We start from the raw sequence: 17,698 nt of genomic DNA, 5'->3' as shown, positions 1-17,698 counted from the left end.
AAGGCTTCACTGTCCTAACAGGCACAAATAAGGTAGAGAAGTGAAGTGACAGGTTCAACCAGAGACCCCTCAAAGTGCAGGACAAGCAAACAGACACGGCTTCTCCTATGTTGTTTCCTGGCCCACCTTTAAGATTTCACACACACAGCTGGGAGCTCTTGAAGAACGGAAATACCTTCTTTTCCAGAACTCACTGAGTTGCTCTCTCAGATAACAATTGTTTTTACTGACAGCTGGCTATGAGAGGCTATGGGTAAACAAGCATGATGTACTTTGCCTTACACACCAGTGAGGGAAAAAGTCAGCTAAGTCGATTCAGTTAGATCTGCATGTTTGTCATGACATTAAACGGAGGACAAGGTCACCTGTGGTTACTAAGCTGGTAAAGGTACTTACTATCTCCAAGAATCAGCTCAACTTCCTCATCAGCATCAGAGTCTTCATCTTCACCCTCATCACCCTCTTCCAGGAGGTTGGCAAGTTCCTCATCGTCGGAGGGCGAAAAGTCATTTTCTCCATCCTCACCAGCATTCTCATTGTTCTCATCCTCCTCCAACTCAGCCTCCAGTAGCTGGTCTGTATCTAGTTCATCAAGGTCATCTGTATCATCATCATCTTCATCATCATCTTCTTCCTCTTGTTCTTCTTCCTCCTACAAAGACAAAACCAGTCCATTGTGGACAAGAAAACAAATGCAAAATGGCGTAAACAACTGAAAAAAGCACACCTATAGATTCTACTTCTCCCCACATCCAGAGATCATCTATTATTACATACTTTCTCTTTACAAGTACCGAATAGTGCACATGCTGGATTATTAGCAGGCTTGCAGAGTTTGACCTGCAAAATGTTACTGCAACATGGATACCACTGGGTCAAGCTCCTCTCCAATAATGCCAACACATCACCATAAAGCAGTCCTGAGAAGGACAAGCAGTAAAACCCAGTAATCCATAGCTTTGTTGCTAGTCTTGTGCAAAGTGCTTTAGTTTCAACTGGGTAAGAACTTCCCCTTTGCATCAGATAGCACACAGCATGGATGTTCAGTCTCATCCTGATTTAGGTAAGATGCAAAATGTAGCAAAAGATATTATCAGCCTATACCAATCCCAGAACCATCCAGCTGAAGATGCTAGACTTGCCCAAAGCAGTTCAAAATGTTCATCTTTGGCACTTATCTGCAGATCAAGAGCTTTATTTTTCCTACTAAGACATAAAAATTTGCATTCAATAAAGCAACTGAATTCTGATAGTACAGGCCAAACCCATAAATTCATTAGCTGATAAAGCTGAGTGGGAAGAAGCCATTACAGTCCTATCATTCTTCCAGACAAACGAGAAGTTGAGAATGCCATTACAGGCTGAGCTCCAGGAAGACTCCAAGACTCAAGGAAAGGGTTCACTAAATATGCACATCTCCTCGGAGTATTTTGCTCTAACAGAATGTCCTCACATAGCAGGAAAGCAGTTCTCAAGTCTTAAATGCCCCTCTGCTTAGGAAGAGAGCACATTCTGAAAACTATGAAGCAGTTAAGGTAGATAATTAACAATCTACTGCAGGAGTTAGTTTGGTCTTTAAGTTCACTGTAACTGTTGCTTTAACTACTGCTTTTTGCTTTATGGATCTGAAAATGAAAAAGCCCTTACTTTTACAGCCACCACTCAACCTACTTTTTCTTCAGTCAGTGCTATAGGGAAAAAAAACCACAACAACCACACATTCAGCATCCGTCATAAGAAACAAGGAATGTCAAAAAGCATGGGCATGTTCTATTGTCTCTCCCCTTGCAAAAGGCAGCCCAGTCTCTTCTACTGATCTGAGGTGATCCTCTGTTGCCTAAAACAGAGATTACAGAACAAAAATAGCAGTTTGCTCCACACTCCTTCTGAAGGTGTTTACATTAAAAGTAAGGTTATGGCAGCCTATGTGAAGGCCTTATTTTCGGCAACTGAAAACTTTACTGTGAGTCAATGAATTCTCAGAAGCACATTGCTTTTGGAGTTGTATACATGCTGGGAGTGGGAATATCTTGCAGTTCACTGTTTCAAACTGCAGCGCTGTATTAAGCACAATTTTCCTCCTTTCTAGTGAAATACATGGAACTAAATATAAAAACCTTCTGGTTTTGTTCTATGTAGCATAAGCATATGCCTAAATGTCTAAAACTTTATTACTCCACTGAGGATTTAAATCTGATTAAAAACTGAAAAGACAAGGGAGTTTGTTTTCTTTTTTCAGCCTCTAAACCCTGAATCTGCAAAGGACTGAATCAATTCATTTTTAAAGTTCAGAAAAAAAATGAACATCAGCATCTAGAGACAGATGAAAAATTATAGACATTAAGAAAAAGCTATACAGTCTATGAGATTCATTTAAAGTTTATGTAGTTGAAGCCTAAAGAATTCTGAAAAAGTGTTATATCAGCATTGTCATTCAAGCTTAAGGCAAGACAATATCGTAATTTAACTACAGAATGAAGTAACATTTGTATGAAACTAAAGATTTCTTTTGGCTAGAGAATTAGAGGAAGGATATATTTAGGTACAAATTAACTTTGAAGGATCGTGTCAACCAATGAGGAAAAATCCCTTACAAAAATACAAATAGGAACAGAATGCTTGACAACTGAAGTCAATGCCACCGCCTTTCCAGTTTAGATTACTTAATCTGAAGCACACACTCAAAATCCATCCACACTCACTCAAAAACCACCTAAGGAAAAAAAAATCAGATCTTAACAGTAAAGCAGAACCAGAAAATAATGTGAAAGCCACACTACAGGAAGTCCTGTCTGTGTGTGTGACAGAAAGAGTGCTACACAACGTGCTCACTGTGGGTTGTGAGCTGAATGCCACAGATGTTCAAGAGGAGTGAACCTACACTGAGTCATGCTTTAACAGACACAAACAGGAGCCAGGAATCTGTGCTGCTTCTGCTATCTGTAAGTGACACTCAGTCTTACTGATGCATATTGAGGCTGTAGCCTCATCAGATACCACAAGTGTCTCTCACATAGGATCCCCACACAGATAAATACAGTATGCCTTCACTGATGACGTGTATATGGCAAAGAACAGTGAAAAAGCCTTGTGCAATGTCACAAGGAAGGTATGACAGTCATCCCAAATCACATCTGAATTTGTGATGGAGAAATCTGCAAAGGATGCCCCTGCCTCATTAGTAGCTCCCAAGAGCCTTGAGCACAGGTGCTGCTAGACAGAAAAACCAGCACACAGCTGTGCAAAGCAAGCATCTGTACTCCATGGCACACAGTTATCAGCAAACACCACATTACTGAAAACAAAATAAACCCAGAGACCACCACCACCCACTCAAGGAACTGTTTTAACCATCACTAACTCCTCTAGATGCCTGAAAATGTCCCTCAGGTTTGGGTTCTTTGTAAAAGCTGCTGAGATCAGAACTTGAAATGTTCCTGTAGTCCTCACATCCTTCTCTGCTTCTTTAGAGAATATTATTTCCCCCTCAACAGGCATCACTTAAGAGCTGCCAGTTATCTTTATCTTTCCAGACAGTGCAAGTATTGTAGAATTAAACTGACTGTCTTATAATCTTCCCTCCAGAAAACATTCTAACTTGCTAGCAGCACGCTGACTCACTGTCTGGCATTTGTGGGACTGCTCTGCTGTGAGGTGACCTGTTATTACAATACAGCCACACCAGGACCCAGCAGGCTGGCTTAACACTCCCAGCCTGAGGCTATCATAGAGAAAGGAAGATCTAACGCTCTCTTTCAAGTGGAGAGGTAACATCAGAGGGATACGATGAAGCCCAGCTTCACTACCTGTTTTAGTTACAATGACTACACTACTTGCTTGTAAATACTCCAGGATTAACTTAAGGGAGCTTTACCTTAATAGTCAGATGCAAGGAGCAGAACAGTTTAGACTACAGTACCTAGTGATCTCTACTGAGACTCACATTCATAATTATATATTCTATTAGAATTAGGATTTATACATGTATACCTATAGAGTATACAAATTGCATGTATATTACATAGGTAATACTCGTGTGTATGGATCTAAAAACACACAGCTGTAAAGCAGTGATTGTAAATACTAGGATTTTTCAAGGTAACTTTCACAATACCACACCAGTGATGCTCCTCCTAATGGCCAGCATATAGAAATGTCACCACATAAAAGCTGCAGTGCAGAAGTTACTACAGTATCCATTCACCTGGATGGCTAACTCCTTCTATTCTTCATGAACAAAGAACAGCAATTATAATCAAGGAATGATAATTTAATAAACACCCACTCTATTGCATACACAACAAGGCTACCTTGCCCTACTTCTCTGCATAAATACCTGCAGTGATGTCTTCACTCCCACAAAACACAAAGGCTTCAAAAATAAGGCAATAAATATAAAGCTGACAATGTAAAGTGAACAAAAGATCAACAAAACAGAGGAATTGCAAGGGGATGAAAAGAGGAATGATTCACCTTTCATGCAGAATAACTATCCACAGATAAGCAGAATGTCTGCAAAGGGACAAGGCCCCTGTTTAAAACTGTCTCACTGAATTAGAATTTGAAAAAAAAAAATTAACAGAGATGAACTTAAGCTGAAAAATGTATCTAAACAAAGGGTTCATATGTTTAACTCTAAGTCTTAAGAAGATATCTCATTTTTGTATAATGTATAACACATGTAACTGATGACAAGTATAAACAATGCAGGAACTACCTGTTCTTCTAGGGCAAGACTACCCTGCAGCTCAATCCAGAAGCACGTTGTGACACTTAGGGAGATCTCTCAACACTCTCTGACTCACCAAAATTCACTTGTTCACTCACACTGTACCAAATAAATCACAACACAGTCTATGCCTCGCAAACTACTTCAAAGATGATCTAAGATAGCAGCAGTGATTTACATCAGCTCTTGAACTTGCCTACAACACAGGCAGACTTACAGAGTTAGAAACAAGAAAAGCTAGGCATCTTAGAGAATCAGATAGGCCATTTACATTGCAAAGGACATCAAGATACCTCAAAGCAAACTACTAATAACTTAAATCTACTATCCAGTTTATGTAAATATTCAGAAAGCCCAGTAGGCTCGGTTCAATTGATTCATTGTTTATAGTTACAGGACATCCTCTAAAGGAATGGCATAAATGGGAGAGGCAGCTCCGTAGCAAGAAATGCTTGTTGTCAAGTATGCATACCCAGCTCAGTAAGTAATTTTTGGTCTGGTTCCAGCTTTGTGTATTTACTTGGATACTGTTCAAGTCTGCATGCATTTTCACTTGCATGCATTTCACTTTACAGACCCTCACCTCCACAGACTGTCTTACTGTTCTCCTTCACCCATTCATTTTGCACATAAACTCACTAATTTGTCTTTTTGAGTAGTACAGGTTATTGATACTTAACATACTCACTGCTGTTCATCTCTCAACAGAAGGCTCAGGAAAACCTCCATCTTTCACTTCTTTAAACACTGATGCAAAATACACGTTAACTGGTGTCCTGATTTTATCAGCATTCCATATGATGACATCATGCAGCAAGCTGTTGGGTGCTGGAGCACAGAGCACTGCGGAGCTGTACTTCCTGGTCCTGTGTTTCTAGCAGTCTCATGTGAATTCTGACTCTTCAAGAGGAAAGTACACTGAGAAGGGACAGACTACAGCTCCCAAGGGCCTTCAACATTCCTGATTCTGGGAGATGGGAGCGGACCGTTCTCTTCGCTTCCAGTCAGCGCATTTAGCAGCAGTCAGAAAATCCTTCTCTCCCACATTTTCAATTTATTATTTGTAACTCCCATTTTATCTCATTATCTTACATTCTTACACTCGTTGCAGTAAATCTGTTATCTTTCCCTATCTTACTTGGGTCGTTTTTATTTTCCTTCCCCCCAAAAAGGGGACAGGAAATTGAAAAGGAGCTAGGGAGACCTTCTCCCTCTTTCCCCACTGTCATACATGAAACCACAGAACTTTTAACGTATTTCTGCTCTGCAGATTAACATTCTATCATTGCACATACAAAGTGCTTTCTGGAAGCGTGGCTTACAGCACTGCAGATCAATAAAACCAAACATTTCAAGCAAATGCTGCAAGTCTCTTGCGCTCCTAGCAAAGAAAAAAAAAAAAAAAAACAACCTTATCCCAAATTATATTTTGCATATGAGGACACAGGTAATGGCACCACTAGAAGTGGATTAGCAAACCTTCTCAGATAAACAATCCTGAAGAGAAAAGCTTCTGAGTCCTCTAGAAGTTGTTGAACATTCTCCTTACTGCAGCTTCCCAGGAGAAACTTTGCCAGAGGGTGATTAAAGCATAGTATTCTCTGCCTCTTTACATACTTATCTAAGAAAATAACACTTTCTGAACTTCCTGAGTTTATTTTCTAAATCATACACCATTCCCTTTATGTATTAATCCACTTGTGCATCAATTCTCAGAGTTATTGGTGAATTTGGAGAAACTATTGCTATTCAGCAGACAGGACAACACCATACGCTGATGGCAACACACAGAAAACTAATATCAGATGTCCCCGGATTTGCATAACTACGGTTGATCAGAATTTCCTCTTCCCTGAGATGATATGCACAAATTCTGCAACATCTGGTAGGTTCCCCAACACCTCAAGGACATTGGTCACTATGAAAATTTCAGGCCATGGTCTGCCTGTAACACTTCTTATATAATTTAGTAAGTATATATCCACTGAATACCACTGAATCCCCATGGTGTACTTCCTTATCTGTCCTTGAACTGAAGTGAGCATCTGCTAACTTAATGACATTGAAACAAAGCTTCAAATAACTAAGAAATAGAACTTTCTTCCATTTAATACATAGTTTACCAAAACACTAAACCAAAACATTAACAAAACAACTTTCTATACCTGTAACCAGAATGTTTTTTGTGCAACTTCCAAACTTTGCTTATTTCTATTAAGAGAGTGATAAGAGCTACAACAGAAATACAAATATATCAGCTTACTTTATAAGCTGTCTTGAGACTTTAAATACTGTTTCTTATATTTCTTGAATTCAACAGTTTTCTAGACAAGATGAACAGAATTTGAGATTTCTCAACTCATTCTTTTCTTCCTCTGCTAGGATTTGATCCAAAACAAGTATCTACATTAACAGACCTCTGCCCAGCCTTTTTTTGCTACTGTTGTATGAACTGTTCAGCTGCCATGGACTCACGGTTGCTCCTACCCCATCCCCATGCTCACCTCCTGTCACCACAACCAAAACAACAATTCTTCTTTGCAGGTGCTTCCCAGCAACTCCTCTCTGAAAACACATTCCCCATTGCAACGCTCTGTTTGAAACCTACTGAATGATATTACTCTACTCTTATTTTAAAAGGCTACTTTTTCTTCTACCCACAAAGTGGTCAAACAGTGAAGCTTTTGTTGCTTTTTCAAATCTTCAGCTCATATTTAATTTACTTCTTTTTCTTTTTTTTTTTTTTTAATAGTTCTGTAAGTCTAATTGCCTGCTACACCTGCTTATATAAACAGTTGTCTTTCTCTATTTTTTTTGTAAAAAAAAAAAAAGTGTTTCCCAGTCCTTTTTTTTTTTTTTTTTTATAAACATTTATTTGCTTTTGCACCTACTAGCTTACTTTTTCTTCTCTTTCATCCTCTTCCTCCAAGTTACTCCTAGAGAAAAGCAAACCAATGTCTAGTAATCTAGCCTCTTAGAAAGTATCAGTATGTTTCCATAAAAAAAAAGAATGTTTGTTGTTCAAATACAAGTTCACTGAAGAGTAATTTCTCTGTAGGGAAAAAAGTCTCTCCATCTTCTAGCAATTTCTCTTTCTCTACAGATGATCCCCTTGTCATACCTTGTGACAATTCCAAAGTCTAAAGTAGCATATTAGTACTTTCTCATCCTTTGCTGCACACTTCTCAGAAGTGACAACATTTGCTTTCCAATCACTTTTAGAGTCTTCTATCCAGTTTCCTCCCCCCACCTACTTCTTCACATTCCCAGAACAATGGGCAGCAAAAAAGAAAGCTTATGTATACATATGTATAGCCAACAGTCCTTCTGGGAGTGTGGGGGAGCAGGGCTAAGCCTCCTGAATAACCCAGTCCTTCTCTTTCCCCAAAAGCTAGCAAGCCCGAACTCACTTCCTATTATCACCCCATTCAATTAATTCTAAGTATCCATCTCCTTCATCTATTTTTACCTTCTTGGCTACTTCAGTGTTAGAATTTCTACTTCTTCATAGCCATTTAGGTTACAGAGCTACAAACATAGAAGCCTGGGAATGTACAGCAGTTACTATACGAACAAGCAAGGAATCTTACCATATCCTTCTATGCAGAAGTAGATACGTTCAGATTTAATACAGGAGACAGCACACAGCATACAGCATGTAGTGAAGAAATAAAAAGCAGTTACTCTCTTTGTCTGTATAAGCAGGTTAAGTCTGTCTAACAACAACTACTTGTGTATCTGTCATGGATGTTTTTTCATTCATCATAGACAAAACCCTCTGCTGGATCAGCACGCTCAGTGGGGACTCTGAGCAATACTGTTTTGCCTATGAAATGTTCTCATCATGACATGACCCTATACATCCGATGATAATCTAACTTCAGAGTCACCGATTGCTTTGAGGAATGTGCAAGTCATCATTCAGCCATTGCTGAGAAACACCAGATCGCAGTGGTGATCTGGCACCAGCTGCCAAATGGATTGAAGTGGATTGAAGTTCCCCTCTCTATCTCCACAAACGGTGTCCACACAAGAACAAAACTGTATCAAAGCAACAACAATAAAAATACAATGCAATTGCTGTTGCAAGTAGATAGGAGTAAAATCCTAAAATAAATTGAAACCATACAAAGAAAGTTGAGAAAAACATTTCCCTACGTTGACTAAACAAGACGTTAGAACACCAATTCTTTCAAGTACTCTTTCCCTCAACTCCAAAGGCTTCATTTCACATCACCCAGAATTTTTCCAAACCAATGTAAAAAAAAGACAAGTTACACACCTACCATCAACATTTAGATAGCTCAGAAACACTTCAGGATTATTAAGTTCTTCAGTTCTGGCAAAAAAAGCAGAACACACTTTATAGGACAGGGACAGCTAAGTGTGGCAATCTGCTGTTGGAATCATACATCTCTCTCTAGAAACAAGAATAACTGAGAAGAACACTTGAGCCTCACAGATGCAACATTATTCACATTATAAACTACAGAGAAAAAGAGGTCTTAAACAACTAACACGAGGGGAAAAAAAAACAAAAACAAAATCTAAACTAAAAAGGTGAAAATACAGACTACAAATCCTGTAACCCAACTTAAGTTTCCAAGTTTTGACTGCACTCTATGGTCAGCCAATTCACTCATTTTAGGTCTCCATTTCTACAGCACAGCAAACGCCACACAGCACTTCCAGGCCACATCAGTACATGCCCTTTTCTTTGCACCATCTCTTCAGAAACTCCTGCTCTGCCTCACTGCAGCAGACAGCAGAGACCAACCAGTTAAGAAAGGGAAATAAATAAAGAATCAAATAAGCTAACAAAAAAATGGTACAGCATCTGTATCAACAGATCAAATATCCATCTTATTTTTGAGAAGCCTGAGTGTAATCAAAGCAGTGGCAAATGCAGGAGGAAGGAGACTGAGTAATGGGGAGCTCAACTTAGTTCCCTGCAGACTGAACATGTGAATACTTGCATGTCACTGACGGATCCCTTTCAATACTCATCCAACAGTAAAATAACACTGCATTAAAATTTTTTTTAATAAATAAATATATCAATAAAAAATAATTTAAGCTAATGAAAGCTCAATGCAGGACTAGTATTCTCTACAAGAGTATAACATCCAACAAATAAAAAGCTCACAAACTGGCTGCTGCCAAGTATGTTACCTCTTCACCCTCCCTCAGTGACCACACCAACATCCATGCAGCATTCATTATGCTTAACAAGACCTGACAACACTGGATTACCTGTCAGAACTAGGAAGAGGCAGCTTTCCTAAGATCTAATACGTAACAGCCAGCTGACATAACAGCACTGATGCTCTTCTCAAACACTTCAGGCTAAACCAGAGATCTTCATTGCAATAGCATCAAACACAAGCCAGCAAAATCAGCCTAACAGTGTAATTAGAGGGTAATTTACCTAACAGATCAGTTGGTTTTTCAAGGTTTAACTTCAGAAAGAAGAAGTAATATAATTGTTTTGCTTCTTAAATAAGAGAAGGCATTTAAAGATAGCAGGAGTACATTGCTTATTTTTAAGGGCTCAGTCTTTGCTTTTTGAAAATTCAGACCTATTGCTGACACTTGTCAAAACACCAGGTAGATGTTCTTGCCCACAATTCTTTTGGTTAACTTTCCTCAAACCAAGTTTTTAAATGTGACTTTCAGCATCACATGATGTCCAAGCAGGGCTTACACAAGCAAACATGCTTCTATTAGAATGTTTATTGCTTTCTGTACAGGTAAAAAAAAAAAAAAAAAAACCTGCTCTCATGGGCCAGTGTATGTCATACACAGAAATATAACTGCAGAAAACCAAGAGTGAAGATACAGGGGCCAAACAGATTAATATCTGCTCTGAAACTCTCGGCCAGAGAGATACCATAATTAACACTGATTCACATTAATTTTCCCCCACACCAATTACATGAAAAAGATCAAAAAGCCAGAAGATATTTTAGAATATCTGTGACAAGTTTCAACAAGTTTGAAAGCATATTTCCAATATTTCAAAGTCTAGATCACAGAAAAGTAACTAAGAAAGCTCTTAGTATACTCTTCCATCTGTGTATGTGTATGTATATACAGATAACCTATTTTCATATGGAAGGGAGTTATTCCAGTTGGCTTTAACGGAGAAGACAGTTGGAGATATTGCATTTATTCTGGGAATTTTCTACATCCTGCTCAATTGTCTCTCCAGAGACAAAAGCTATATTCTGTAAACCTAAATCAGTCATAAGGCTTGAACGAGCCTGACTGGACAGCAATGTACAGCAACAGAGCAGAGAAAACCTTGCTGTTTACAGTTTGTTCTGTTAAACACAGATTTAACAGAATTCGGATGCACAGACATTATGTTGAAGTCAAATTGCTCTTACCAAGGAAGTTAGATTCCAATCATCCCTAAGAGACAGATCCTGCCCAGGAGACATTTATACACTCCAGAAAAAACGACTACAAAAAAGAGCAAATATGAAAGTATTGACTAATCAGTTTTAGTTTGCAAACTAACCCCAGACACAGCTTTGCTTGAGTACTCCCATCAACTTTACTGATAAGCTTCTAGCACGCCTAAATTATGCCTAGGGCCACATTTATTTGTACAACAGGAAGCTTCCCCAGACACATTTAATGGATGACAGATCTCTTATCATTGCTTGGTACCTTTATGTTACAGCCTAGAACCAACAGCACTCAGACTTCGTTCTCATCACAAACAGAGATCTCCCCTTCAGCTGTCACTTACCAGTGATATCACAAAACAGTGTCCCAATAGCTGGTAGTTAATCGTTGTACAATGCAAAATTAATTTTTGCTACAAATTACTTCTTGAGATTTCACAAATACAATGTGAACAAGCTTACTAAAATACACTTTACAGAGACAAAAATGGTGGAAGCAGAGACAAAAATAGAACCTAATGACTAAAGGGAAGCACTAGATGGCTATAAAGTAGAAATACTTCAGAAGGAACAGTAATTTTTTCCCCCTGCTCACTGCTTCACAGGAAATTCTATTCCTCACTCAGTCTAAAAGTTCTTCAGCTGAATACAAGTTGCTAAACTGAATCCTCTAAGGACAATTACAGTGATGCATGATTTTCTAAGAACCCTAAAAGTTCAACTTTGCAGCTCACAGAGATAAGTTGTGTGTGTAAACTATTGCTTCATCTTAAGAACAACAGTGAAATTCTATAAGTTATGACCAGTTGGAAAAAAAAAAAAAAATTCCTCTTTCCATGGATCTACTGTCCAGTCTTTTGAGCCAGAAAGTAAGTCTCAGCCTAGCCTCAAAGACAAAAAGAGTATGAAAAAGCCAGTTTTCCACACATAAGCGTATGTTCCGCTGTTTTTTTGTTTGTTTGTTTGTTTGTTTTTGTTTTTTTTTTTTTTTTTAAAGGTACTTATTGGAAAAATATGAAGCCAGCTTTTCTCATAGGAAATATAAATAAATGATTTCCTACAATGCAGACAACCAGAGAAAAGAGAATAATGTATTTAAAATCTTTGAGAAGCTGAAGCATAAAGTTCCTGCCTGTTCAAAAAAAAATAAAACACCAAAAACACCTGATCCCCGAAGAGCTACAAGTTTGTCTTTGATTCTCATTATATTCTTTTAAATGTTCTGCACTGCTTTGTATTCTACCAACAGTGCCCCAAGGAGCAATTACTGAAGTTCTTAGCTCTTCTGTCAGGTTTTTAGAGTTCAAAGTGGTTGATCCGAGAAGGAAAAGCAACACATCCCAATGTAAACCTAGAGCTTTATTTAAGACTTGTAAGGCATTTTGCTGCCTAGAAGTAGTGTGCAGTTCCACTGCATTACTCACACACCTCCCTTGGAAACTGGTGACAAGTTATATTCCACTGCAAGATCTGGGCACACTTAGATTGAAGAAAAGGAGAACCTCAAAATACTACTGTCTCTACTGGACATCAAAGTACTTCAAATAACAAGCAGAACAAACAGCAAAGTTTCTGATCAGGATTAGAACATCTATGGAAATTAGCAAATAAATTATCACAACAGTTTATAGTGTGCATAATGACAGATTCTGTACTGATAGTTTTAGCTTACACTAAAAGTAACAATGTCTGCACCGCATGAAATGAACACAAATGAGGCATATGAGTAATAAACGAGCACCTATGGCCTCTCACATGTAGACAGGTAACAACTACTCTTGAGCATGCAGGTTAATGCTGTATTTCTCACCTGATCTTCTTCTTCATCCTCTTCATCTTCTGCCAAACGCTGCCTACCCACTTCATACAGTCTGCAAACTGTATCCATGTTCATGGAATCCATGCTGCCTTGGTTCTGAAGAGGAAATGCCCACACAGCAGTTAGTCCCAGGAATTAACTATTGCATTCACATTTAACACTCTCTCTGGTCTCAGTTACAGAAACATAATCAAAACTCTCCCCTCCCATTTACTAGCATCTATACAACTAGCACTAAAAATGAGACTTTTCTGTTTCAAGGACTAACCCAGCAGTGATGCAGTATCTACTTTCTGCTTCTGTCATCCATCAGTTATATTCTTATGAACTTAAAACCTTCACTGGATTCAGACTTTAAACCTTTACTGGACCCTCAACACACTCAGCTAGCTCTCACCTAGCTGCACAACACTTCCTTTCTCATCTGTTTCCCTGCTGTGAACACTGAACCATGTGAAAAGGTTAGAAGATGTCAGATAAGAGTTCCAGAAGACAGCAGTCTGATCCCCATCAGCCACTGCTACTGCATGTCCTTAAGTAACATTTCCAAAGACTCCTATATTAGAAAAAACATTCTTATACTGGCCTCAGCACCCTAGTTTAACTGCAATATACAAAGTATTAAGTTGGCAAGATTTTAAATTAGTCTCTACTTATACACAGCTAGGTTATAAACTGAGCACTGACAACATATTAAAGAGCACAGAACTAGATTCATTAGTTTAATGTAACTTCCCTCACAACAAACCAGAAATTCCACTCAGTAATTTTTGCTTCAAATCCTTAGCTTCTGGGATTTTGCTAGGAAATCAAGTGAATAAAGAGAAATCCAAAGAAAAGATCTATGGGGTGTAAGAAGTATATAGCATTTTCCAGGCACTTGATGTAGTGCAAATTTTAATTCTAAACTGTTGCCATAAAAAGGAAAAAATGCATTTATGCTACTGAAAAGCAAAGATGCTATACAGTATTTAAGTAGGAAGCATTTTAAGAAAGAAGGCAAATGCATTTGAAAGTTAAGAATTCAGAGGAAGAAAAATAAGACAGCTTTTAAGTTAAACTGTTGGTGGACAACAAGAGGTGAACAGCACCTTTACCACCAAACCCCCCACCACTAGTTAGCACGTGAATTTAACAGTAGGTTTTCACTGAAAGTTCTAAAAAGAAAAAAGACTACAGCTATGGAAACCAGAAACTTAGCTCCTTTACCTCAATGACAGCCAGATAGCAATCCTTGCTGTCTGTGCACAAGTCAAAGATATTCCGCTTTACATCTATGGTAGCTGGAAAACATCGCAAGATGAATTCAGTTAATAGCATATTACTTAGTGCTTGCTGGGAGAAAAGATCTAATTACATATGTCTAAAAGTAGGTAACAAAATGCTGGGACAAGAAGTAGTCAAAGTAAAAGTGAAATGAATTTTGTAACTAGCTCAACCTGTAATAATTTTGGAGACTGTCATTAAAAAAATTGCCTAGGAAGTTCTTAACCTGATCTCCACTGTGCTTTTTCCCTTCATACATTTATGGGCTTCCCTAAGCACAAGAAGCAACCATAATCTTTCAAGACGGGTGGCAATCAGGGGACTGAACTGTATCTCCTTTCAACAGCAAAAGTCACATCTACATTTACAGCAGTAACAGCTGCAATAGCGACAGTATTGCTGCAGCAGCTTTGCAAGCTGTAGGCCAAACTGTCAGCATTTTGGACTACCAGTATGTGAAAATACTGAAGAGAAAAGCAAACTAGCAAGAACAAAAAAAAGGCCCTTCCTGAAATTAGATTAATGATGTCTCAGCCAAGTGACCTACTATCTCAGATTATGCCCTACTTGCAAAAAAGAAAGGAAAATGAAGTCAGAAGTTCTCAATAGCAGCAAGTAACAAAGTCACACATTGAACAGATAATATACTTGGACTTGTTTCAGCATCAAACAACATCTACTCTTCAATCAGAACAGGTTATAGCGGAATTTGTTTTGCCACAAATGCAAAGGGGAAAAGGAACTAAATATTACTAAGCAGAACTTTCAGTAAACCTTCAAACCTCCATATCAAGCTACTTGCTCCTCATTTACCTATGGGTTTATAATCAGTTGCATTGAACGTCCTGAAAGAAGAGCCAAAAGGACTTCTCATTCTCTCCTCCAGAAGTTCATCTTCATCATCTGCCTGCAACATAGCTGATACAAGGAAAGATTATTTCACAGCCCCATCTTCCATTTGTCACCAACTTTAATCAACTTAAGATCAAACTCTGACAAGAATTTCCTTTTCATTTAATAGCTTAGCAAGACTAATTTGGTATCTATTTTTCCAGAACTGCCTTCACACTGTAAATCACTGAAGCTTAATAGGGAGGATAAAATTACATTCTCAAGCATCATCAGGACTGCTGTCACATACATTTTCTTTTTTCAAAAGGTTGATCTTTTTTCTTTATTTATCTCTCAAGCAAGTTGCAACATTGCAGATGTTAGAGAAAATTGTCTTTGTCAGCAATACACACTGCATAAGCTCCCTGGGAAAAAAAAACAACCACTAAATAGTTCACATATACCAGTAAGCTTCGCAGTTACACCCTCTGAAGCTTCCAACTTCACTGAAAGAACATCCAGTTATTGCTATCAGAGATGTCCAAAGTGAATAATTAAGACTGAGAAATCCTACCTCCATACATAACTGTGCCCGTATAGTTGAAGACCACACGACACTGATCCAGCGCAGGAACTGTATGTAACAAATGGAAAGTTCGGAGGTCCCACTGAAGAAATACAGGCTAAGGAGCAACAGATCATTGAAAGTGTCTGTTTCCTTTTCTGTACAGCACTGAAAAGATGATTAATTGCTTTCAAGAAACCTCACTGACGCTCTCTCGCAAACTTAATAGAACCAGCGTCAGATTCTAATACTACTTTCAAAATCAAAAAGCTTTTACTGAGGACATCATTCCCAATTGTGAGATGCTACTGCAGTAGCTTCAAGGTAGATCTTGGTAAGGAAATGGAAGAGAGTAAAGGTATCACTAAGTGCGTTAGAAAAAAAAAATCTCTCTCAAGTATTTCCATTAGTTCAAAATCAGAAGTATAGCCCAGATTTAAACTGTGTGGCTGCCTGAGTCCCCATTTACTTGATTCCCAGACAAAAGCTGTTGCTTCTGAACATAATTTATAATACATCAAACATTCTTCAAACAAATTATTTAGGTTTCAACACATTATCATTATGGCTGAGGATACAATTTCTGTGTTGACTATGACCTCTAACCCATTGGGATGGAAAACACCACTGATGGTCATGTTGAATTTATCAAACTTGTGGATGGCTTGTGCTGATCTGACATCCCAAAGAACACCATCATTTAGGACAAGGTCATCAGTAGGGTTAAATGTGGCACAGTTCTTCTTGTAGTTATTGGCGAGATCTGGGTTAAACAGAGTCAATAGCTTGTTGCCGGTCTGAATATCATAGATCTTTTAGATTAAAAAGAAAGAAAAACATTAGTCACAAGCTGTAATGTACCTGCACATTAACACATTCCATCATTTAGATCACTTCTAGAATCACCCCGGCCCCATTTTGCTTTATCATTTCAAGCAAGGAAATTCTCAAGATAACCATCCCTCTGTCAGTCTTAAGCAGTTCTTCCCAGCTGGAACCTAAGTGTCACATGTTTCAGCCAGCACATAGATTACAACAGGCTCGCAAATATATTCCAACACTATCAGGATAACCCCATTATGAAAAGTCAGACATGAAGCTGCAGAAATAAATACACCACCTTGTCAGAGCCTATTTCAGAAACAGAACTGCTTTCCAGAGCAGACTGTATTTACAAATATCAAAACTGCAAAGCACAAGGGGCTGGCAAGGTCAGGGAATGTTGGAAACATAACTACACAAAAGAAGTTAAAAATCCTGGTATCTACACTGAAGGGCAATTTTCTGTAGTCTGCTCCTATAAACCGTAAAAAAAAAATAAAAAAAATCTGTAAGACCTGGAAGATGAAAAGGGCTTTAACAAAGAACAAAGGCTTTATGGCCATTTTACATCAGTTTAATCTGTAACAGTCTACAGAGCCCAGCCCTCCTTCAAACTCAAAGAAACAATTCTCTAATATGGACAAACAATCTGTTTAACAAACACAATATACAAACTGATCTCACTTCCAGATTATTCAGCTAAGAAATGGGCAGGAATTAATAGTTTGCTTAAACATGAGGCATTTATACAATATGGTCAAGCTTATACCCTTAAACAGAAGAAGTTATTTGCTATTTTCAAAGCTTCACAACCATGGTTCTTACTGGTACTTACATGGGCAATGTCTCCTTTTGTGCCAATGACTCTATCTTGAGAGTGCTTGCTGAACTCCACATATTGGTCATCAGGGAAGGAATGCCTATAGGTAGAGTCAGTAAAGATGTCAAGGAAATGTAGATTCAAACTACTAGTGAAAAGACTTGCCTTCACCATTGATTATGGCATACTACAATACTAAAATGCCCCACTGGCATTTGCAGGGAAGTATTTATTGCAAACACAGTCTTTCCAGCAGATCTATTAAAAAACACAATCAGCAAATCAATAGGATCATAGAATGAATCATAGAATGGCTTAAGTTGGAAGGGACCTAAATATCATGTAGTTCCAATCCACTACAGTGGGCAGGGCTGCCAGTCTCCAGATCAGGCTAGACAGGATCCTGTCCAACTCAGCCTTATCACATGCATAC

At 38.3% G+C, this 17,698-nt stretch overlaps 1 protein-coding gene across 7 annotated transcripts in view; it reads right to left on the bottom strand.

Annotated features, from left to right (window-relative positions):
• DCAF1 (DDB1 and CUL4 associated factor 1) overlaps window positions 1-17,698 on the bottom strand; it is a 53,626-nt gene that overhangs the window by 6,097 nt on the left and 29,831 nt on the right. For 6 of the 7 annotated variants that reach the window (XM_052678527.1, XM_052678528.1, XM_052678529.1 and 3 more), the window contains 7 exons: window positions 17,281-17,365; window positions 16,202-16,435; window positions 15,633-15,726; window positions 15,041-15,145; window positions 14,171-14,244; window positions 12,953-13,057; window positions 397-652 (listed from right to left, as the gene is read on the bottom strand). In XM_052678527.1, the coding sequence (XP_052534487.1) occupies window positions 397-652; window positions 12,953-13,057; window positions 14,171-14,244; window positions 15,041-15,145; window positions 15,633-15,726; window positions 16,202-16,435; window positions 17,281-17,365 (953 nt within the window). Of the gene's footprint in view, window positions 1-396; window positions 653-8,319; window positions 9,069-12,952; window positions 13,058-14,170; window positions 14,245-15,040; window positions 15,146-15,632; window positions 15,727-16,201; window positions 16,436-17,280; window positions 17,366-17,698 lie in introns of those variants that run through there. The other variant, XR_008205622.1, reaches the window with a different exon arrangement.

Source organism: Tympanuchus pallidicinctus, unplaced genomic scaffold, assembly GCF_026119805.1.
Source record: "Tympanuchus pallidicinctus isolate F22 unplaced genomic scaffold, pur_lepc_1.0 scaffold17, whole genome shotgun sequence".
NCBI classification, from domain to species: domain Eukaryota; kingdom Metazoa; phylum Chordata; class Aves; order Galliformes; family Phasianidae; genus Tympanuchus; species Tympanuchus pallidicinctus.
Note: the sequence above shows the minus strand (reverse complement) of the source record. Positions and strands in the feature narration are given on the sequence as shown.